Genomic DNA, 23,362 nt, shown 5'->3' on the forward strand with positions numbered 1-23,362 from the left:
CCCCACCTCTTGCTGATGCTAATTTCCCCTCCCTCTCCCAGCCTCCCCGTCCCCACCCCGTCAGCCTCTGAGTCACGCCGTTTTGGCGCCACCTACCTGAGCAGACGATCAATAACAAGGCGACCTCCCCACCCCACCCTATTCCACACAAGGTAACGGCTAAGACTCGAGGCCTCATTTCTCAGGTTGCTAGGCTACCATCTATGGAAAGATGGATGGGGGTGGGTGACAGATGGGGGAGGTGAATGACAGAGAAGCGGAAATTGCATGCAAGTTTTAATAGGAGGATTTGTCTTGTGGAACTCGGCTGGTGTCCAGGTTTAAAGAACACCTGGGTTAAGGGTTCAAAGAATACGGTTCAGGCGAACAGAATGCTGGGTTTAGGGTTCAGAGAATGCGGAGTACAGGCGAACAGAATGCTGGGTTTAGGGTTCAAAGAATACGGAGTTGAGGCAAACAGAATGCTGGGTTAAGGGTTCAAAGAATACGGTTCAGGCGAACAGAATGCTGGGTTTAGGGTTCAGAGAATGCGGAGTACAGGCGAACAGAATGCTGGGTTTAGGGTTCAAAGAATACGGAGTTGAGGCAAACAGAATGCTGGGTTTAGGGTTCAGAGAATACGGTTCAGGCAAACAGAATGCTGGGTTTAGGGTTCAAAGAATACGGAGTACAGGCGAACAGAATGCTGGGTTTAGGGTTCAGAGAATACGGAGTACAGGCGAACAGAATGCTGGGTTTAGGGTTCAGAGAATACGGAGTTGAGGCAAACAGAATGCTGGGTTTAGGGTTCAGAGAATACGGTTCAGGCGAACAGAATGCTGGGTTTAGGGTTCAGAGAATACGGTTCAGGCGAACAGAATGCTGGGTTTAGGAGTTGTGAGAATGGAATGAGTTTAAATGGAATATTTTAACTCATCAACCCTAAATTTGGTCAACATCTGCATCAACAAACACGAGATTTAAACAACAGCTGCAAAAAGAAAAATGATATTTAAACTGCTGCTTTAGACAATAATAATGGTTCCCTGACGTGGCCAACAGTTCCCTGTGTTCCCTGACGTGACCAACAGTTCCCTGACGTGACCAACAGTTCCCTGAAGTGGCCAATAGTTCCTGGCGTGGCCAACAATTCCCTGACGTGGCCAAAAGGTCCCTGACGTGGCCAACAGTTTCCTGATTTCCCTGACGTGGCCAACAGTTCCCTGACGTGGCCAACAGTCCCCTGACGTGGCCAACAGTTCCCTGACGTGGCCCATAGTTCCCTTACTTGGCCAACAGTTCCTTGACGTGGCCAACAGATCCCTGAAATCCCTGACGTGGCCAACAGTTCCCTGACGTGGCCAACAGTTCCCTGACGTGGCCAACAGTTCCCTGAGTTCCCTGACGTGGCCAACAGTTCCCTGACTTAGCCAACAGTTCCCTGACTTGGCCAACAGTTCCCTGACGTGGCCAACAGTTCCCTGACTTGGCCAACAGTTCCCTGAGTTCCCTGACGTGACCCACAGTTCCCTGACGTGGCCAATAGTTCCCTGGCGTGGCCAACAGTTCCCTGACGTGGCCCATAGTTCCCTGACGTGGCCAACAGTTCCTTGACTTGGCCAACAGTTCCCTGACGTGACATACAGTTCCCTGACGTGGCCAACAGTTCCTTGACGTGGCCAACAGTTCCCTGACGTGGCCCACAGTTCCCTGACGTGGCCAACAGTTCCCTGACGTGGCCCACAGTTCCCTGACGTGGCCAACAGTTCCCTGACTTAGCCAACAGTTCCCTGACTTGGCCAACAGTTCCCTGACGTGGCCAACAGTTCCCTGACTTGGCCAACAGTTCCCTGAGTTCCCTGACGTGACCCACAGTTCCCTGACGTGGCCAATAGTTCCCTGGCGTGGCCAACAGTTCCCTGACGTGGCCCATAGTTCCCTGACGTGGCCAACAGTTCCTTGACTTGGCCAACAGTTCCCTGACGTGGCCCACAGTTCCCTGACGTAACATACAGTTCCCTGACGTGGCCCACAGTTCCCTGACGTGGCCAACAGTTCCCTGACGTGGCCAACAGTTCCCTGCTCTCTACAAGACATCACGTAGAGCGAGGGTCAGGTGACACACGGGAAGCTGCACGATGGAGAGGGCAGACAACAGCTGACCTACACCGAGACAGGACAACAGCTGACCTACACCGAGACAGGACAACAGCTGACCTACACCAAGACAGGACAACAGCTGACCTACACCAAGACAGGACAACAGCTGACCTACACCAAGACAGGACAACCGCTGACCTACACCTATAGGACAACAGCTGACCTACACCAAGACAGGACAACAGCTGACCTACACCAAGACAGGACAACAGCTGACCTACACCAAGACAGGACAACAGCTGACCTACACCAAGACAGGACAACAGCTGACCTACACCAAGACAGGACAACAGCTGACCTACACCAAGACAGGACAACAGCAGACCTACACCAAGACAGGACAACAGCAGACCTACACCAAGACAGGACAACAGCTGACCTACACCAAGACAGGACAACAGCTGACCTACACCAAGACAGGACAACAGCTGACCTACACCAAGACAGGACAAAAGCTGACCTACACCAAGACAGGACAACAGCTGACCTACACCAAGACAGGACAACAGTTGACCTACACCAAGACAGGACAACAGCTGACCTACACCAAGACAGGACAACAGCTGACCTACACCTACAGAACAACAGCTGACCTACACCAAGACAGGACAACCGCTGACCTACACCAAGACAGGACAACAGCTGACCTACACGAAGACAGGACAACAGCTGACCTACACCAAGACAGGAGAACAGCTGACCTACACCAAGACAGGACAACAGCTGACCTACACCAAGACAGGACAACGACTGTACTGACGTCAGTGGTCAGTCAAATCTATGTGCTGAGGTCAGTGGTCAGTCAAATCTATCTGCTGAGGTCAGTGGTCAGTCAAATCTATGTGCTGAGGTCAGTGGTCAGTCAAATCTATGTGTTGAGGTCAGTGGTCAGTCAAATCTATGTGCTGAGGTCAGTGGTCAGTCAAATCTATGTGCTGAGGTCAGTGGTCAGTCAAATCTATGTGCTGAGGTCAGTGGTCAGTCAAATCTATGTGCTGAGGTCAGTGGTCAGTCAAATCTATGTGTTGAGGTCAGTGGTCAGTCAAATCTATGTGCTGAGGTCAGTGGTCAGTCAAATCTATGTGCTGAGGTCAGTGGTCAGTCAAATCTATGTGCTGAGGTCAGTGGTCAGTCAAATCTATGTGCTGACCAGGATAAAAAAAAAGCGCAGTACCTTAGATATTCGGTCACGTGATATTACATCACTGTCCTCGAAGCGTAGTAAACGATAGGAGATCACGTGAAGATGCTTTATGTGATCACGTGATGTGGTGGCCTACATCCAATCAGTACACTTGTTGTGTGTTGTATTTAGACAAAAGTTCACCTCATAATTAGTAACCCATAAGCAGAGTTTCTTCTAGGTCTCTCTCAGTGGAAGTCTCACTGTCTCCCTCAGAGCCTGGCTACTCCTTTCCCTAGGGGCACGTCCGCGCCACCCCTCCCCCGTGGACGAAATAGAAAATATAATTTCAGTGGAAAATATACTCATTGACCTGTGTCCGCCCCACTCCCCCCCCCCCCCAGGAAACTTTAAATACGCCCCCACCGGAAGTTTTAAGTGCCCTATCCCCCGGGAAGGAAAACGTCTGAAAGAAACCCTGCCTTATATCATACAAGTGCACCTGAGTTATACTGATGATTTTCCCCATGTTTATCCTGTTCATTAAAATCTCCGACCGTGTTACCCAATAATTATGTCCAACATTCCAAAGTTGTCTTAAACACCCTGAGAGACATGGCTAATTTTAAATGATGGCGAGTTTTGTTGAGTACTGCCACCACGTGCCAATGCCCCCGTTACATCTGGTGCCATACCTGTACAGGTAAACAGCAGTGCTCACACTGCTTTTCACCTGTGTGCAGACAACGTCACCAAATTTGGGGTCACACATTCGTGACGTAAGCGGTAAGGCTCTGTCAACATGGTTGACTGTGGCAGCCCTCGGTGCGCCCAAGAGAGACGTTCGTTTCGCAGAGAGCTCCAGTGTCTGAGTAAGAAGCTGCCTCTTGTGCTGGGTAAGGTTGTCTTTTGAATCTTTTACCTTCAGGGCCGTTTAGGTTCATTTTCTTTTAAAACCAGTGGTCACAGTGTGATAAAGTCTTGACAATCGAGTCGGTGCTCGCTGCCTACCGACGAAAAATGCGATCGATAAAACTCTCTCCGCAGTCCCTAACTTTACAGCCCGTCTTTCTTCTCGGTGGGAGCCACAGAGCTCGGCACATATCCTTGGTGCCCGGCCGTTACTGGCTGTTTGTTGCTTCATTGTGTGGATTCAGCCGTGTCTTTTCCATTTATCATAAGCATACAGTTAAATCAAGTCTTTGTAAACATTTAAAGTGGCCTCTTGAGTGTAGACTTATTCTCTGTGTTGTGGCAAGTCTCAGGTATGTCTTCACCCGTCAACACACCTTTGACACACCTTTGACACACCTTTGACACACCTTTGACACACCTATGAGTAACCCTTGACAAAGAGGACATCCAGAGAGGTGTAAAAAAAAAAATGAAATATAATTTTATTAACTCATCCTTTGGTTTAAATATTAATATTAAATAAGCAATGCTTATTTGTTAAATATAAAGTCTTTAAGTTAAATATTAATTGTTTAAGTATTTGTATTTTAATTACAAAATTATACATTTTGTAATATAATCATTGATTGATTTGATTATTTTTTGGTACTAACTAATGTAATCATTGATTGATCTGATTATTTTGGTACTAATTAATGTAATCATTGATTGATTTGATTATTTGCTGGTACTAATTAATGTAATCATTGATTGATTTGATTATTTGCTGGTACTAATTAATGTAATCATTGATTGATTATTTGCTGGTACTAATTAATGTAATCATTGATTGATTATTTGCTGGTACTAATTAATGTAATCATTGATTGATTTGATTATTTGCTGGTACTAATTAATGTAATCATTGATTTGATTATTTGCTGGTACTAATTAATGTAATCATTGATCTGATTATTTGCTGGTACTAATTAATGTAATCATTGATCTGATTGTTTGCTGGTACTAATTAATGTAATCATTGATGAATGTTTTGGCTCAGGGCTGGAGAGAATAGCAGCTGAGTTTGTTGATGAAGACACAGCCAAAAGTTTCCTAGACCCTTACCCAGGTTTGTGGCACAAATTCTTCCCACAGCTAACATTTGATCTAACATGAAAGTAGAGCCTTACCTGTTAGCTAGACAGAGATAAAACATTGACTAGTTGTTAAAGCGAAGATACTTTTAATATGAATACTTGAAAGGTTAAAAAAAAGCGGGTTAATAAATTATCTTTAAAGTGAACTTTTAACTGGTTATGGTTTTATGGGAAATTATTTTTTCTTAAAAAATTTTTTAATGACATCTTTATAATGATTTTAATAAAAAAAAAAACCGACCAAGTCAGTCGATTATCAACATTACAAATGGGGCAAACAAAGAAGTCTTGACAATATGATAAGTAATTGTTGAAGTTTTTAATTGTTAGTTTTTTAATTTTTAGGTATTTTAATTGTTAGGTATTTAATTGATAGGTAATTTAGTTGTTTGGTATTTAATTGTTTGGTAATTACTTATTAAGTATTTTAATTGTTAAGTATTTAATTGTTAAATATTGAATTGTTAAACATTAAATTATTACATATTTAATTGTTAGACATTTAATTGTTAAATATTTACTTGTTAAGTTTTTAACTGCTTATCATAGAGCTTGGATATAAACAGTATCAACTTATAGGCCTAATTACCAATGTTTTATATGGATATCAGTAAGATGTGATTTGAATACTTATTTGTTAGCATGTTAGGGGTTGTCCACATCTATTGTCAAATTCCTAAGGGGGGGAGGGGGGGGGGGGGGGGATAGAAAGGGTTATGTCACACTTTGTCCTTTGTTTTGAAAAACATTTTGAAATTTGAAACTGAATTTTAGCAGTGCTTCTGCTATTTAAAAGAAATTTTTTATAAATTTTAAAAGAAACTGATCAGTATAGAAATTGCTGTCTGAAAAAAATGAAAATGCAATAGGCTTGTTATCCACTATGATTGCTTTTTAATTAATATGAAGAATCTAATCTTTAAAATAAAAGATTTTTTTTAATAGATTGGGAGAAGGACATAAGCCAGGATTTTGAACCATCTAAAAGGTGTTTTCATTGTGAGAAAAAATTGCCTAATATTTATGTAAGTGAAACACAAAGTTTAACTTTTATTTATATATAAAATACAAAGTTTAATTCTCTGATATTTTTATGACTGTGAAATTTCACTTTTATTTTATGTTAATGAGATTCAAAGTTTATTTAAATAATATTTTACTCTTATTTTATGAATTTTTTAAAACTATTACTTTAATGTAGATGAAATAAGCAGTTTCACTATTAGGATCTCTTCATGTTAATGAAATTTGAAGCTAATGAAATTGTCAAATTGTTGAGCAATAAAGTTGATAAAACTTGAAGTACTTCTAGTAGTTTATCTGTTAGAATTGTAAATATTAGATTTTCTCCTTACCATAGTAACTTTAATGGATTAGTGCAATTTTTTTCAATGTGTAGAAGCGGATACAACGGATTATAGATGATGCTAAAAAAGGAAAAGAAAATAGTGGTAAAATATGTAAGTACTCTGTAGTACTTTGTGTTAACTGTATTCTCATAAAAGTAGGGGGGGGGGGGTTAAATATTGACTTTTGTGGACACAGGGGGGGGTTGGAGTCAATGTGGACATCCATATGTTGAAGTTTACATCAAATTACTTACATCTAAAATGAAAAAAATTAAAAACATAACTGCATTTGAATTAAATCAGCACTTCTCATGTTTAAAAAACACCAGCTCAATTGGTGAATAAATGTAGCAGATATGTAACTGTATACCACCCGACTAAAAAAAAGCAGCACATTTTTACAACCGAGTAGGGGGATCTTAAAACAATTCACGGTATTTCAAGTTTATCTTAAAACATTTCAAAGAATTGAATTATAAGTTTAAAAACAATTAGATGTAGACTAAGCTCTTAATATAAAGGGCCTTATTTTATACTAAGTCGTTTAAAATATACTTATTTTTTCAACACATTCTTGGCTCTACTTTTAATATTCAGGCCTAGAAAGGATGTTGCCAAAAATATCATATTTATAGTATAACAATGTACACATTGCATGCTATTAAACTAGTAATTTGGCAGCATGGTTTGAGAGATTTTTCAAAAAGTTTGTGGACTTTCACATGCCTCTCTTCTCTAATTAGGGTCGCTGCAAGATTTAATGCCTCTCTTCTCTAATTAGGCTTAAGGTCGCTGCAAGATTTAATGCCTCTCTTCCCTAATTAGGCTTAAGGTCGCTGCAAGATTTAATGCCTCTCTTCTCTAATTAGGCTTAAGGTCGCTGCAAGATTTAATGCCTCTCTTCTCTAATTAGGCTTAAGGTCGCTGCAAGATTTAATGCCTCTCTTCTCTAATTAGGATCACTGCAAGATTTAATGCCTCTCTTCTCTAATTAGGCTTAAGGTCGCTGCAAGATTTAATGCCTCTCTTCTCTAATTAGGCTTAAGGTCGCTGCAAGATTTAATGCCTCTCTTCTCTAATTAGGATCACTGCAAGATTTAATGCCTCTCTTCTCTAATTAGGCTTAAGGTCGCTGCAAGATTTAATGCCTCTCTTCTCTAATTAGGCTTAAGGTCGCTGCAAGATTTAATGCCTCTCTTCTCTAATTAGGCTTAAGGTCGCTGCAAGATTTAATGCCTCTCTTCTCTAATTAGGCTTAAGGTCGCTGCAAGATTTAATGCCTCTCTTCTCTAATTAGGCTTAAGGTCGCTGCAAGATTTAATGCCTCTCTTCTCTAATTAGGCTTAAGGTCGCTGCAAGATTTAATGCCCTTCTGCATTGACTTCTACACACATGGCTTTGGACGTGAGCTGTTCAGTGATGTGGTGAAGGCTCACTTTCTGACAGCTGTGTCTGACATGAAGGAGGAGACAGAGGCCACACCCCCTAATGATCTGCTGGCCAGGCTCAGGGTGCCTCATTTAACAGGGAGGTAAGTTGGCCAAGTTTTGCTGAAATCCTGATTACACATTGGTGACAGGGAGGTAAGTTGGCCATGTCTTGCTGAAATCCTGCTTACACATTGGTGACAGGGGGGTAAGTTGGCCAAGTCTTGCCTAAATCCTGCTTACACATTGGTGACAGGGAGGTAAGTTGGCCATGTCTTGCTGAAATCCTGCTTACACATTGGTGACAGGGAGGTAAGTTGGCCATGTCTTGCTGAAATCCTGCTTACACATTGGTGACAGGGGGGTAAGTTGGCCAAGTCTTGCTGAAATCCTGCTTACACATTGGTAACAGGGGGGGGGGGGGGGTTGGGTGGCCAAGTGTTGCTGAAATCCTGCTTACACATTGGTGACAGGGGGTTTGGGTGGCCAAGTCGTGCTTACTTACTTTTTGAAACTCAAATATGGCAACTTGTAATAGAGAGACTTAAATGATTTATTTTGTCCGTACAGATCCAATAGAAGACAAGACTCAGCTAGGTCGACCTACACGGACGAGGACCTACAGTCTGCTGTGTCTGACATTGCCAGCGGCAGGCTGGGCACCAGAAGAGCCTCAATGATTTATGGGATACCACGCTCCACTCTGAGAAGTAAAATAGTCAAATGTGAAGCAGACACTGGCAGGGATGAGTTTGTTGATGAGAGGCCACAACTGGTGGAGCCTGGTCTCTTTGGTCTGTGTGAGTCCATGCTAGCTCCCATGTCCTTCCTGCCTGCCTATCCCATGGCCATCAAGCTGGAGCAGGAAGATGCCAGCCTGCTGGTGGAACACAGGCTTAGCCAGATCAGAAGGATGCACAACTTGAATGGCTTGAGCCATCCCAGGCCTGCCCATGCCAATCACTTAAAACTTCCACTCCTAGTCAACGTTGTTCGCAAGCTGGTCAATCAAAAGCTGCAGGAAATCAAGCAGAACTATGGCTTAAAGAACTCTTTTGAGGCCAAAGTTAAACCAACTCAGGAGAGTGAATTCAGTCCCTTTGCACAGTTCCTGCCAGCTTTCTCTCCCTTCCTTTCAGTTAGCAGCAATGATGAGAACTTGACAGCGCCAATGTACAAGCACATCATGGAGAGTATCTACAGCAACATGATGAAGGAGGAGAACCCAGTACCCAAACCCTTTGGTAAAGTCAACGAGAGCAGCCGCATTGGTGACACACTGAAAGATATTATTGCCAAAACTATCTCAGAAAAGATGAGATTCAGAGATGGAAGTTCAGATGAGAGTTCCCTTCAGTCCAACCCTGAAGTCTGCAAAAGTCTGCTAGGCAAGTCTGTAGAGAGTTCCCAAAGAAAGGCCGTCAAGTTGTCTGGTTGCTCCCCCCCAAAATGTAAGAAGAAAGATGCTGGTAAAGCCGGCAGCTCTGGGGAGTCAGGCAAGAAGACCCGGCCCAAGCGGGGTCAATACCGCAAGTACAACTCTCAGCTTTTGATGGATGCGGTCAAGGCCGTCCAGCGGGGGGAGATGAGTGTCCACAGGGCAGGCAGCTACTTTGGTGTGCCCCACTCCACTCTGGAATATAAGGTCAAAGAGAGGCATTTGTTGAGGCAGAAGAAATGCCGAGACTCCCAGTCCCCTTCCAGCTCTAAGGAAGACGCCCCCAGTGCCTGCAGCCCCACGATGGAGGAGGACAGCAAGCCACTGAACGGCTCAGCTTCTCCCCTACCAGTGCAACTGAAAACTCCCTCAACATCCAAGTGTGGGCTCTCCCCCACAGCTCCGTGTGCCTTAGGTGTGCCAACCCCGCCCGATGGCCTGGCCTGGTTCCAGCCTTACATGACGTCCCCACAGCTGGAGGTCCAGCCAGCTCTGAGCACCTCAGCATCAGAGCTGTTGATCCAGCTCCAGCACAAGGTCCAGGCCAAGTGTGGCTCAGGCTGTTGATCCAGCTCCAGCACAAGGTCCAGGCCAAGTGTGGCTCAGGCTGTTGATCCAGCTCCAGCACAAGGTCCAGGCCAAGTGTGGCTCAGGCTGTTGATCCAGCTCCAGCACAAGGTCCAGGCCATGTGTGGCTCAGGCTGTTGATCCAGCTCCAGCACAAGGTCCAGGCCAAGTGTGGCTCAGGCTGTTGATCCAGCACAAGGTCCAGGCCAAGTGTGGCTCAGGCTGTTGATCCAGCTCCAGCACAAGGTCCAGGCCAAGTGTGGCTCAGGCTGTTGATCCAGCTCCAGCACAAGGTCCAGGCCAAGTGTGGCTCAGGCTGTTGATCCAGCACAAGGTCCAGGCCAAGTGTGGCTCAGGCTGTTGATCCAGCTCCAGCACAAGGTCCAGGCCAAGTGTGGCTCAGGCTGTTGATCCAGCTCCAGCACAAGGTCCAGGCCAAGTGTGGCTCAGGCTGTTGATCCAGCACAAGGTCCAGGCCAAGTGTGGCTCAGGCTGTTGATCCAGCTCAAGCACAAGGTAGAGGCCAAGTGTGGCTCAGGCTGTTGATCCAGCTCCAGCACAAGGTCCAGGCCAAGTGTGGCTCAGGCTGTTGATCCAGCTCCAGCACAAGGTCCAGGCCAAGTGTGGCTCAGGCTGTTGATCCAGCTCCAGCACAAGGTCCAGGCCAAGTGTGGCTCAGGCTGTTGATCCAGCACAAGGTCCAGGCCAAGTGTGGCTCAGGCTGTTGATCCAGCTCCAGCACAAGGTCCAGGCCAAGTGTGGCTCAGGCTGTTGATCCAGCTCCAGCACAAGGTCCAGGCCAAGTGTGGCTCAGGCTGTTGATCCAGCACAAGGTCCAGGCCAAGTGTGGCTCAGGCTGTTGATCCAGCTCCAGCACAAGGTCCAGGCCAAGTGTGGCTCAGGCTGTTGATCCAGCTCCAGCACAAGGTCCAGGCCAAGTGTGGCTCAGGCTGTTGATCCAGCACAAGGTCCAGGCCAAGTGTGGCTCAGGCTGTTGATCCAGCTCAAGCACAAGGTAGAGGCCAAGTGTGGCTCAGGCTGTTGATCCAGCTCCAGCACAAGGTCCAGGCCAAGTGTGGCTCAGGCTGTTGATCCAGCTCCAGCACAAGGTCCAGGCCAAGTGTGGCTCAGGCTGTTGATCCAGCTCCAGCACAAGGTCCAGGCCAAGTGTGGCTCAGGCTGTTGATCCAGCTCCAGCACAAGGACCAGGCCAAGTGTGGCTCAGGCTGTTGATCTGGCCTGCACTAAGGACAGGGTTGCTGACCGCCTGGCTCTCTACAATCAGTCCATTTAACTTGCTTGTGATTGTCTGTTTTTTTAGGTCTCTTCAGCTCGTCAGGTATTTAATAAAGAATGTAGAGAGCCATGACAAGGAGGTATTTGAAGAGATGTAGAGAGCCATGACAAGGAGGTATTTGAAGAGATGTAGAGAAATTATGACAAGAAGGTATTTGAAGAGATGTAGAGAGCCATGACAATGAGGTATTTGGAGAGATGTAGAGAGCCATGACAAGGAGGTAGCCAAGCATAATGAAGCTAACACACATTCCAGCCCTGCTACAGACAGGGCAACCATTTGTTACTGCACACAGATTTAATTCTAGTTCATGTTTTTTCTTGTTGCTTATGGATCATGCACATACCCTACAAACGAATGTGTGTACCCCCCTCATTTCACACTTCCATAGTCGCACCACCTCATGTTTCCCCTATAGAGTCCTTGACCCTACTGGCCAAAGTTTTGTCGTCAACAGTTTATAATGGCCAAAGTTTTGTCAACAGCAGTTTATTATGGCCAAAGTTTTGTCAAGAGCAGTTTATTATTGCCAAAGTTTTGTCAACAGCAGTTTATTATGGCCAAAGATTTGTCAACAGCAGTTTATTATGGCCAAAGTTTTGTCAACAGCAGTTTATTATGGCCATTTTGTTGACAAGTTTGTTAGGCCCAAAGCTTTGCACAAATAAAAACTAGGAACAGCAAAGGCACTGTAATATAACATTGGTCTATATCACCCCCTAATGCTTCAAATTATGGAAAATGTGCATGATCCTTATTGTATGTAACCCTATTAAAAATACCATTTGGATATTATTTTTGCATTTGATCTTATCTAGTCTCACAATCTTGTTTTTTCTCTCAGATTTTTCTTATTAGAATAAGAAAATCAAATATTAAGGAACTTATTTACTTCAGCTAGTATTTGTTATGGAACTTCAATAGCTACAGCTAGTATTTGTTAAGAAACTTCAATAGCTACAGCTAGTATTTGTTAAGAAACTTCAATAGCTACAGCTAGTATTTGTTTAGAAACTTCAATAGCTACAGCTAGTATTTGTTAAGAAACTTCAATAGCTACAGCTAGTATTTGTTAAGGAACTTCAATAGCTACAGCTAGTGTTTATTAAAGAACTTTCTAGCTACAGCGAGTATTTGTTAAGGAACTTCCTAGTATTTGTTAAGGGGTAGGCTCAGGAAAAAAACTTCGTAATTAATAAGCCGTTTTATTTATTTGTGTATGTATAAGTTAGGGTACTTAAAGGAAAATATTTGCATGTACCAGGAACTCTTCTGAAAATATGGTTGCCATGGCAACAGCTGCCATCTTGGAAAAACTACCTTTTGTGGCATTCAAAAATTTTATAAAGTAACATATAAACCGCCATATAATCATTGATCCTTCTTGTACTAAACCTAATAGAGTCTGTTGGCTAGTATTTGTTAGGAAACTTTCATAGCTACAGTAGTATTTTGGTGAGCAACTTTCTCTGTTACAGCTAGTATTTTTTGGTGCCAAAAGTTAAACCAGAGCTTGTTTTGTGATAGAATAAGTAACTGATGGAACCTACCCAAAGTGTTCTGATGGTTCAACAGTATTCTTGTGGTCCTATTTGGTGGTAGGTGATTTTTATGGTCCCATTTGGTGGTACTTGATGGGTCCTTGTGGTCCCATTTGGCGGTACTTGATGGGTCCTTGTGGTCCCATTTGGTGGTACTTGATGGGTCCTTGTGGTCCCATTTGGTGGTACTTGATGTGTCCTTGTGGTCCCATTTGGTGGTACTTGATGGGTCCTTGTGGTCCCATTTGGTGGTACTTGATGGGTCCTTGTGGTCCCATTTGGTGGTACTTGATGGGTCCTTGTGGTCCCATTTGGTGGTACTTGATGGGTCTTTGTGGTCCCATTTGGTGGTACTTGATGGGTCCTTGTGGTCCCATTTGGCAGTATTTGTTATGGGGAAACCAGGCAAAAAAATTTTTTTTAATCTGTGACCTCAACTTTTGCTCTATACATGTACTCAGTCATTGAATTGTCAACAGTGTCTTTTAATCAACCGGGTTGGATAACTCTGGTTTGTTATTTCAATTATATTTTGATTGCCTGTAAGAAGATGTGTGTATTTACTTATTTTATTATGGCTATAAAGAAATTTGTTTATACTTACCTGAGCATAACAGATAATTTCTATCTACAAATAGATCATGTATATTGTGTCAACTTATTTTTGCTGTCCAGATATTTCTATGGTGCTACACTTTTTACTAAAGAAACGAATCCTTTTCTAGTCAAATGTCTTGATATGAATGTATTTAGTAACCAAGTTTGATATCAGTGTATCTAGTCAATGCTTTTTGCAACTTTTAAACACATGAATGGCAGAGTTTGTGCTGATATTTAGTTCTGCTCCTTCAAGGCCTGAAGTCTGAGAAGATGGAGTGTGCCTTGTTTCCTATGTAAATAGATTGAAATCTTTTATAAGAAGCTGTCCATTAGCTCCATCTTTACATCTGTGCTGAAGTTGATGTTTGGTCAACCTTTGCTCTCATGGTGTCATCTCAAGCTTTTAAAAATTTCTTAAATATGTTTGGGGTACACAATTTTTTTAAAACTTTCCTTTTGACTATTTCTTGGTGTCCATGTGTTGGCCAGCTGTGTGTTGGCCAGCTGTGTATTGGCCAGCTGTGTCCATGTGTTGGCCAGCTGTGTCCATGTGTTGGCCAGCTGTGTCCATGTGTTGGCCAGCTGTGTATTGGCCAGCTGTGTCCATGTGTTGGCCAGCTGTGTCCATGTGTTGACCAGCTGTGTCCATGTGTTGGCCAGCTGTGTCCATGTGTTGGCCAGCTGTGTATTGGCCAGCTGTGTGTTGGCCAGCTGTGTCAATGTGTTGGCCAGCTGTGTCCATGTGTTGGCCAGCTGTGTCCATGTGTTGGCCATCTGGTGTCTACCGAGTAATTAGCAGAGTGCTCTATTTTGTATCAACACTTGTATTGGTTGTGGTTTTTCCACCTGAACCTGTTTGCCATTTATATCTTTGCCTTATTATGTCTGTGTGGGTGGGGTCACTACATTTCAGATAAAATTATTTTATTTAATGATAATTTTTTAAACTTGCACATGTTTTCAAACACGAATTTATATTTTTTTAAATGATTTTTTAAAAATATGTTAGGTATTAATGAGATAAAGAATGTAATAATTACTTCATTAAAATACTTTCTTTGTCTACACAACTCAGTTTCAATCAGAGGCGTAGCGATCCTTCCCGACGCCCAGGGACAAACTTTCAGTTTGGCATTTGGCCCCCCCCCCCCCCCCCCCCCCCCCCACCACATATATTTTTTTATATTTATAATGCAAAACTGCAGCTAAAATGAGCTTTTAATATTTTTTTTTTACAACCCTTTTTGGCACCCCCTAGGGTCGGCGCTCCGGGACATATGTACCCCCCCCCCCCCCCCCCCACACCTCCTCGCTACGCCTCTGATTTCAATCAAAACATTTACATGTAGAAAAAAGTTGTCTATTTAGTTTTGAGAATGCAAGCATTTAAATTTGAAACTTGAAAAAGTTATCTTTTTTGTTTTAAGAATCTAAGAATTTAAAGAAAAAAGTAATCTATTTTGTTTTGAGATTTGTAATCAAAACATAAAATGTTTATTTTGTTTTGTTGAATGTAGATGGATAGAAATTTGAAACAGCTGAATTTGTATAGGGTAAAAAATGTGTCTTAATTGTGTAACTAGGTGCATTTTGTCAAATTTTAGTCTAATTGTGTAACTAGGTGCATTTTGTCAAATTTTAGTCTAATTGTGTAACTAGGTGCATTTTGTCAAATTTAAGTCTAATTGTGTAACTAGGTGCATTTTGTCAAATTTAAGTCTAATTATGTAACTAGGTGCATTTTGTCAAATTTAAGTCTAATTGTGTAACTAGGTGCATTTTGTCAAATTTTAGTCTAATTGTGTAACTAGGTGCATTTTGTCAAATTTAAGTCTAATTGTGTAACTAGGTGCATTTTGTCAAATTTTAGTCTAATTGTGTAACTAGGTGCATTTTGTCAAATTTAAGTCTAATTGTGTAACTAGGTGCATTTTGTCAAATTTAAGTCTAATTGTGTAACTAGGTGCATTTTGTCAAATGTAAGTCTAATTGTGTAACTAGGTGCATTTTGTCAAATGTAAGTCTAATTGTGTAACTAGGTGCATTTTGTCAAATGTAAGTCTAATTGTGTAACTAGGTGCATTTTGTCAAATTTAAGTCTAATTGTGTAACTAGGTGCATTTTTTCAAATTTAAGTCTAATTGTGTATCTAGTTGCATTGTGTTAAATTTAAGTCTAATTGTGTATCTAGTTGCATTGTGTTAAATTTAAGTCTAATTGTGTAACTAGGTGCATTGTTTATCCATTATGCCCATCAGTTGATGGGTTGTGGGATTAATAATTTAATTTGGTCATACATAGTAGGTGTTGTTTGAATGGTTAGATTAATTCATGTGTGTGGATGATTTCTAACTGGCTAAAATTGTGTGTGGTTTAATTATTGTAAATTTAGTTGTGTGGTTTATTGATTGTAGATTATTGTCCACAAAAATGATCTCTGCCATTTTTATGGCTACATATTTGATGTAAATATATTTTTTCAATGATTCTTTATGACTTACATTCCAAATGTTATACATATTAAGGAAATTTACGCTCAATTTTTAACTAGAAAATTTGGGTTAAAAAAATGACTGTTGTTGATTGAAAATGTCCTTAGCTACCTTTTAACAATGGCCACTCTTGTTGGTCTAACTCATTAACTTCAGTTAGAAATATTTTTAAAAAATCCTTTCTTCCGTACAAAACCAAGTTTTTCATGCTAATGTTACAATAAGTTACATGTTAAAAGAATATGACACTTAAAAACTAAGTCCTGTTTATTCCATTGCTATCTGGATGTGTGCATTAATTTTACTACAACTATCTTGTTCAATTCATTGAAAATTTGGCCAGAGATGTGTGGGCTCTAAAAAAAAAATCCAACAACTTGTTTCTTTCTGAGCATAATGGTTGTTAATTGTTTTAGCATTTTGTTTCAATATGTTTTCTTAGAATGCCTTTATTTATTAAGTTACTTCTTAAACTTAAGGTCTTAAGTATTGTTTGCATTTTATTTTGACATCGCTCTGATTTGCTTCCTTTCGTGCTAGTTTCAAAGTGCCTTTTATCATTTTTTTTACAGATTTGCTCAAAACAATTGAGCATGTTTGGCTCCCCCAGATGGCCATCCAGCTCTATAGCTCCCATCATTAACAAACATCAGTTGTATTTTAACCTGTTATATCTAAGGTGATTGTCCAAGCCAGTCTAACAATCAATGCCTTTGGTCAGTGCCTTTAGGAAGTGAGTCAACACTTGTCTGACCCCCACCTCTTACATCCCCCCCCCCCCAGAGATAGTAGACCCCTAACCAGACCCCTATAAACCTCTTACATTCACCATCTCACAGACAGCCCTACCAACAGTAAGGTCATACAGGTAGGAACTGTTGACTGAAAACCTAGTCATTTTACTGTTGCTATGGTTACATTCTACAAATGAGAACCAATTTGTGAAAAATCAAATCAAATAAAAATGGAGTATTTATTTTTAAAATGTAACATTTTTGCAATCAAACTCAATTTAAAATGAAGTAAAAGTTGACTGTCTTTCATAAGTTGATCAAGATGGTCAGCCTGTCCATGAAATGGCTGACCTACATTTCATCAGTAGAACAATATTGTCAGCCTATCTATTGGCTGACCTGAGCAGCTGGGTCTAGTTTTTTATTGGTGTAACTCTAAAGAGTTTTTCAATTTTTCTTAGCTTTGGCTTGTCCATATGTTTGTACTTTTATTGTGTGCAATACTCTTGATCTGGTTCATATTAAATCTTTGGTATCACTGGCTGTCTTGACTTTTTATTTTTGTAGAACTATAGAGTGAATCATTGGAGAGTTTCAGCTGTCTGTGTGTGTGTGTGGTGGGGCAGTACATGAAGTAAAGACTCATTTATTGGTGGTGGTGGGGGGAGGTGAAGACAAAACCATGACTGTATTTGTTTGCATTAATTAAAAAAGTGTACCAGATCTCAACTCAATGGGTAGGCTCTGTAATAGTTAGATCACTCCATTATTGTTAAGTCCATGGATGGTTATATGTTGTAGATGTTTGTTTGACACAGATTTTATTGAACATATGTTTTACATAGCTAAACATCATGGGACACAGATTTTATTGAACATATGTTTTACATAGCTAAACATCATGTGATACAGATTTTATTGAACATGTGTTTTACATAGCTAGACATTATGTGATACAGATTTTAGTAAACATGTGTTTTACATAGCTAAACATCATGGGACACAGATTTTATTGAACATGTGTTTTACATAGCTAGACATTATGTGATACAGATTTTAGTAAACGTGTTTTACATAGCTAAACATCATGTGACACAGATTTTATTGAATATGTGTTTTACATAGCTAAACATCATGTGACACAGATTTTATTGAACATAGCTAGACATTATGTGATACAGGTTTTATTGAACATAGCTAGACATCATGTGATACAGATGAGGTTACCTGTGTACACCATACAACTAACTAGAAATTATTTTGTGTACGTTTGTCTTTCATTTGTGACAAACATTGACGCTCAAAATCTTTCCATATGACCCAGTCAAATCGACCCCTGACAAAACAACCCAGTCAAAATAGCCTGTCAAAAGGGCCCAGACATTTTGGCTCCTGTCAAATTGACTCGTGACATATAGACTCCCAAAAAATGGGCTCCCGACATTAAGGCTCCCGACCAATGGACTCCTGGTAAATAGGCTCATGACATATTGGCTCCTGACAAAATGACTGCAGACATATTGGCTCCTGACAAAATGACTGCAGACATATTGGCTCCAGACAAATGAATCAAGTGACTACTATTGGCATAAATGCAACCATTTATTTGTCCTACCTCCAATACCACTATAACTAGGTAGTCCAAACTGAAATTAACTATTGATTGCAGACTTCTGGAGTGAGTATGTCATGAAAGAACTTTTAATTGTAAGGTCTATGCCACAAATTTTATAAAAATATCTCAATAAATAAAAAAGTTATGCGATTTTTAAAAAAGCAAAATTTGGTAAAAAACTGATTTTCAAAAAGTGCCATTTTTGAGAACCCATATTTTTTAAACTAAATAACATAGAAGTGTAGAAATTGGTAAAGTTGCTGCAAAGTTTGTAATATATATGCCCAATTTTTTTCAGTCATCTAAAATGAGTCTTTCTAAGGTAAAAAAATAATTGAAAATGACAAAAATGCGTTTTGGTCACTTTTATTTTCATTAAAAAAAAAAAAATTCAATTTTTTTTTTTTTTTTGCTTTGGAATAACTCTAAAACTATTGTGTTGGTAACATCAACGTGGAAAAATGTGTTAATTATTTCCAAAAATCACATGAGTTAAAATATTATTTTAAAAAATACCACAGTTATCTAGTGCAGGAGAAACAGAATCAAAATTTAGTAGAGTAAATGTAATGTAATGTAGTTTAATAAAGACGTGATGCCTACAAGTGATGCAGCAGTTGATGCCACATGCTTTGGTTTCTTTTCAAACCTATACGGTTGATAACTGCTTTGGGGGAACAGTTTTTAAAACTACAACTCCACATCTTTGTACGTCTTGTTTCCCTCAACCTTGATCTTGTGGAGCATCAAGAGTAAGTAATATGTTTTGGGAATTGTAGGGGGGAGTGGGGTCTTGGCCTTCTTCCCTTCCCTTGTAAGGAAAGTTCTGGATAGGCCACTGTAAATGTCTCCAGCTATGGAATAAACAATTGATTTAGTGATTAATAAAATAGAATTAAATTTACTACCAGCCTATTGTGTAGGCCTACTATTTGTCCTATGACTATAACTGGAAACATATGAAAAAGCCTGAAAACACCTTTTTGTTAAAAGTAATTTATACTTTATATATATTTTTAAGAGTAATTCTACTGAATGAAATTTGAAATATTCGTTGCTTGTGCCACACTGGTTGAGATATCCAATAATGAAGATGCCATACTGTGGTTCTCAACATCCTATAGGACAACTTAACTGTCCTTCATTGTTACTATTATATGCATATAAAATAAATAAATAATGAGAAATACTACTAGTACTACTTACACTTACAACTAATATAACATTTAAAACTAAGTCACAACATGTAGAATCTTAATAAATTGCACCACCATCTAAAAATTGATCTGGTACATTTTATTACGGAGACTGGCGCAGACCATTTCACATTATTTAGCAGGGGAATCAGAATCAGAGCACACAACAGAAAATAAAAAAAATTAATCACATTAGTCCTTAAAATAAAGTGTCTTTTGTTTTAAAGAAATCGATAAAAATGTATAGTTATTATAATTATACATTTCTTTTGTGTTTCATTAATATTTTATAAGTATTTAACCTTCGTTCCCTGTAAATAATTGAGTTCGTCCACATAGTAACCAGGATAGTCTGGTGGCCATTTTGAATTTGTCGATTCATAATTTTGACGTGATAGTCCAGATAAACTGTAGTAATACGACCCTATCATTGATCCCAGTCAATAGATTTTAAAGAATTAGTAAACACTAGCATCTAATAGTTAAGTGCATCCATATTTTAAGTCCCTAGAATGTCCTGAATTAAATAGCTTCACGTCTAAACACACCCTGTGTACAAGCGTAGTTCACACGCTAAAACCGTGGACTTGAAGCGTTCAAATTTACATTAATAACGTGTACTAATTAAACCAAACTGACATTCAAACTTAAAATTCATTTATTAAAATGGAAATGAAACTTTAAAAATGATACTTACAACTTGTTTGAAGGCTCTAGCAAGGGTAAAATCCGTTTAGCATCATCGGTCGTCAACCTTTAAAACCGTTCGGCGAGCAACTTACTTGGGGCTGAAAGTCGACTCGAGGGTTATATGTTTATTGGGGGTACGGCTTCGCGACCGTAAATCAGAAATACTTGAATTTACAACACAAAGTAGTTATAAAACTGAACTTTACATCGGTGTAAAAATTGAAACAGAATTAGTTTGTTTCCGTGTATATATCGTCATTTAAAGTTTAAAATCTGTATTTTTTAAATGAAATAAACAAGTTATTTTTTCAATTTATACATCAAACGATAGCCTAGAATTCGATCTTTAAAATGACATTAAGATTATGCTTCTACGATGCTTCGTCGCGAAGCCGCGACCAAATAAAACAGTGTGGGGTCGATCGGTACACGCAAAACGGTGAAATTTGTTGACGTAACTGATACTTTTCAAACAAATATAAAACACATTCAGACATGTGTTACAGATATAAAAATACCAGATTACGACAGATAAAGACTTAAACTTTATTGACATATAATTTTTATTCTTATAGGACAACTAGAAGTAGTGAAATTTTTTTTTTGAAAACCGCAAAAACTGACCCTTAAACGCACTTTTTCGCCAGTTTGGACTACCTACTATAACCTCTTTTAAGTACCTGAATGACATTTTTTTTAAGGAACCAACAACAATTGACTAATTGGCCCTTAACAGCTAAATTCCACCAATTTAAAATTTTTGATCATGTTTAATTTACAACAGTAAAGATCTGTTGCTTAAAAATGAGCACAGAAGTTTAAATATATGATATACATGATGTTTACAGGATAACGACATTTTGTTTTGATAACCTACAAGCATAATGCAGGTAGGATAAAATAATATAAAAATAAGGCCTGCTGAACAAGAAATGCAAACGTATCACATAGAGTGTTGGCTAAGCTGTATTGATGAAAAGGTCCCACTAGCAGGTGTCATATTCAACAAGGGCGTTTTGCCTGGAGATTTATTTTACTGACTGTATTAACAAGGGCCCTTTGGTCAGGAGCCGTTTTGTCATGAGTTGTAATGACACAGCTGTTTTGTGGGAAGCCAAAATGATGGGAGCCTATTTTTTGGGAGTTGTAATGACGAGAGCTGTTTAGTCCAGAGCCAATTTGACTGGAGCATATATATCAGAAGCCTAAATGATGGGAGCCTATTTTTCGGGAGCCTTATTGACTAGAGCCCTTTTGTTGGGAGCCTAAATGACGGGAGCCGATATAACGGGGTCCATTTGTCTCTGGCCATTTTGACGGGGTCGATTTGACAGGGCTCTTTAGTCATCTGAAACGGTAGTTAAATGCAGCAGTGAAATGGAGAAAGTATCATTACAAATCTATATCCAGTATATTCAGTGACAAACATTTGGTTAAAAATGCATTGAATTTATCTGGCCAGGAGCTAGTCCAAGGTTTTATTATGTTCTGAAGATCTCTATAGCACACACAATCACAGAGCTTTGATTATCACACAAGATGGACGGATTTTATAACAAATGTCACTAATTGGAATCATAAGGTTTATGACTATAGGGAATGTTGATTAAGTATAAAATAATTATAAATGCAAAATCACACACACAAAAAGTCAGCATTTCGGCAGTTATGACATACTATCAACAAAGCTAAACATACAAGAAGATTGGTGACGACTTTCAACATCAAGCAGATTGGTGACAATCTGTCACCTCTAAAGCTGTTAAAAGAGCAGTATTTGGTCAGGCCTACTTTTGTCATGTATTTAGTCAGGCCTACTTTTGTCATGTATTTAGTCAGGCCTACTTTTGTCATGTATTTAATAAGCCCTACTTTTGCCATGTATTTAGTCAGGCCTACTTTTGTTATGTATTTAGTCAGCCCTACTTTTATCATGGAATTAGTCAGGCCTACTTGTCATGTATTTAGTCAGGCCTACTTGTCATGTATTTAGTCAGGCCTACTTTTATCATGTATTTAGTCAGCCCTACTTTTATCATGTATTTAGTCAGCCCTACTTTTATCATGTATTTAGTCAGCCCTACTTTTATCATGTATTTAGTCAGCCCTACTTTTATCATGTATTTAGTCAGCCCTACTTTTATCATGTATTTAGTCAGGCCTATGACTAGTTGTCTAGTCTGCCTGTGGTCAGCTTGCAGGTGGGTAGAGACTGGAGGAGAGATTTAAAAAGGAAAGATTGGCCAGGTGTGAGCTGCTGAATGAGGTGTCTGGTGTGTCGGAGGAGAAGCTGGCGTGCCCTAGGTTGTAGTCTCTAGAGGCCATCAGGTCTGGCTGGAACTCCCCACTGGACATGAGGCTCTGGGCTCTGGTCTCAGATCTGGCAATGATTTCATTGATCTCTTCCATACGTGACTTCTGTTTCCTGGCACAGTCAACAAGGTCAGATGTTAACAGAGTACCAATGGGCTGATTTACAACAAAATGTTAACAGAGTACCAATAGGCTGATTTACAACTAAATGTTAACATCAGAGTACCAATAGGTTGATTTACAACTAAATGTTAACATCAGAGTACCAATAGGCTGATTTACAACTAAATGTTAACATCAGAGTACCAATAGGCTGATATACAACTAAATGTTAACATCAGAGTACCAATAGGCTGATTTACAACTAAATGTTAACATCAGAGTACCAATAGGCTGATTTACAACTAAATGTTAACATCAGAGTACCAATAGGCTGATTTACAACTAAATGAGACAGAGTACCAATAGGCTGATTTACAACTAAATGTTAACATCAGAGTACCAATAGGCTGATTTACAACTAAATGTTAACATCAGAGTACCAATAGGCTGATTTACAACTAAATGTTAACATCAGAGTACCAATAGGCTGATTTACAACTAAATGTTAACTGAGTACCAATAGGCTGATTTACAACTAAATGTTAATAGAGTACCAATTGGCTGATTTACAACTAAATGTTAATAGAGTACCAATTGGCTGATTTACAACTAAATGTTAACAAAGTACCAATAGGCTGATTTACAACTAAATGTTAACATCAGAGTACCAATAGGCTGATTTACAACT

The 23,362-nt window shown here is 40.0% G+C and overlaps 2 protein-coding genes and 1 long non-coding RNA gene across 8 annotated transcripts in view; 2 read left to right on the forward strand and 1 right to left on the reverse strand.

The window, feature by feature from the left end:
- Positions 1 to 4,039: 4,039 nt before the first annotated feature.
- Positions 4,040 to 10,141, forward strand: LOC131954629 (uncharacterized). The gene is made up of 6 exons (XM_059318410.1): positions 4,040 to 4,158; positions 5,217 to 5,285; positions 6,259 to 6,338; positions 6,713 to 6,773; positions 8,004 to 8,193; positions 8,660 to 10,141. The coding sequence occupies exons 1-6, from the start codon at positions 4,065 to 4,067 to the stop codon at positions 10,092 to 10,094; spliced, it is 1,929 nt and encodes a 642-aa protein (XP_059174393.1). The 5' UTR covers positions 4,040 to 4,064; the 3' UTR covers positions 10,095 to 10,141.
- A 4,682-nt stretch (positions 10,142 to 14,823) lies between these two features.
- Positions 14,824 to 16,806, forward strand: LOC131955909 (uncharacterized). Its single transcript, XR_009388915.1, has 2 exons — positions 14,824 to 15,647; positions 15,762 to 16,806. It is a non-coding gene; the product is annotated as an uncharacterized LOC131955909 (long non-coding RNA).
- A 2,165-nt stretch (positions 16,807 to 18,971) lies between these two features.
- Positions 18,972 to 23,362, reverse strand: part of LOC131955886 (golgin subfamily A member 4) — a 53,218-nt gene continuing 48,827 nt past the window's right edge. Inside the window, exons 35-36 of one of the 6 annotated variants that reach the window (XR_009388911.1) lie at positions 20,267 to 22,684; positions 18,972 to 19,227 (exon numbers count right to left, since the gene is read on the reverse strand). Coding sequence is in view for 2 of the 6 variants with exons in the window: in XM_059320200.1 (XP_059176183.1) it covers positions 22,450 to 22,684 (235 nt within the window). In the remaining 4 variants the exon portion in view is untranslated. Of the gene's footprint in view, positions 22,685 to 23,362 lie in introns of all 6 variants that reach the window. The other 5 variants (XR_009388914.1, XR_009388913.1, XR_009388912.1 and 2 more) reach the window with 5 other exon arrangements.

The sequence above is a fragment of the Physella acuta genome, unplaced genomic scaffold (genome assembly GCF_028476545.2).
Source record: "Physella acuta isolate Inbredline_101_S28 unplaced genomic scaffold, ASM2847654v3 ptg000079l, whole genome shotgun sequence".
Taxonomy (NCBI): Eukaryota; Metazoa; Mollusca; class Gastropoda; family Physidae; genus Physella; species Physella acuta.

Excerpts from the sequence above, each read along its gene's own strand:
- LOC131954629 (XM_059318410.1), top strand. The coding sequence starts at position 4,065 with ATGGTTGACTGTGGCAGCCCTCGGTGCGCCCAAGAGAGACGTTCGTTT. Across the intron at positions 4,159-5,216 it reads GAAGCTGCCTCTTGTGCTGG|GGCTGGAGAGAATAGCAGCT; the intron begins GTAAGGTTGTCT and ends GTTTTGGCTCAG. Across the intron at positions 8,194-8,659 it reads GTGCCTCATTTAACAGGGAG|ATCCAATAGAAGACAAGACT; the intron begins GTAAGTTGGCCA and ends TTGTCCGTACAG.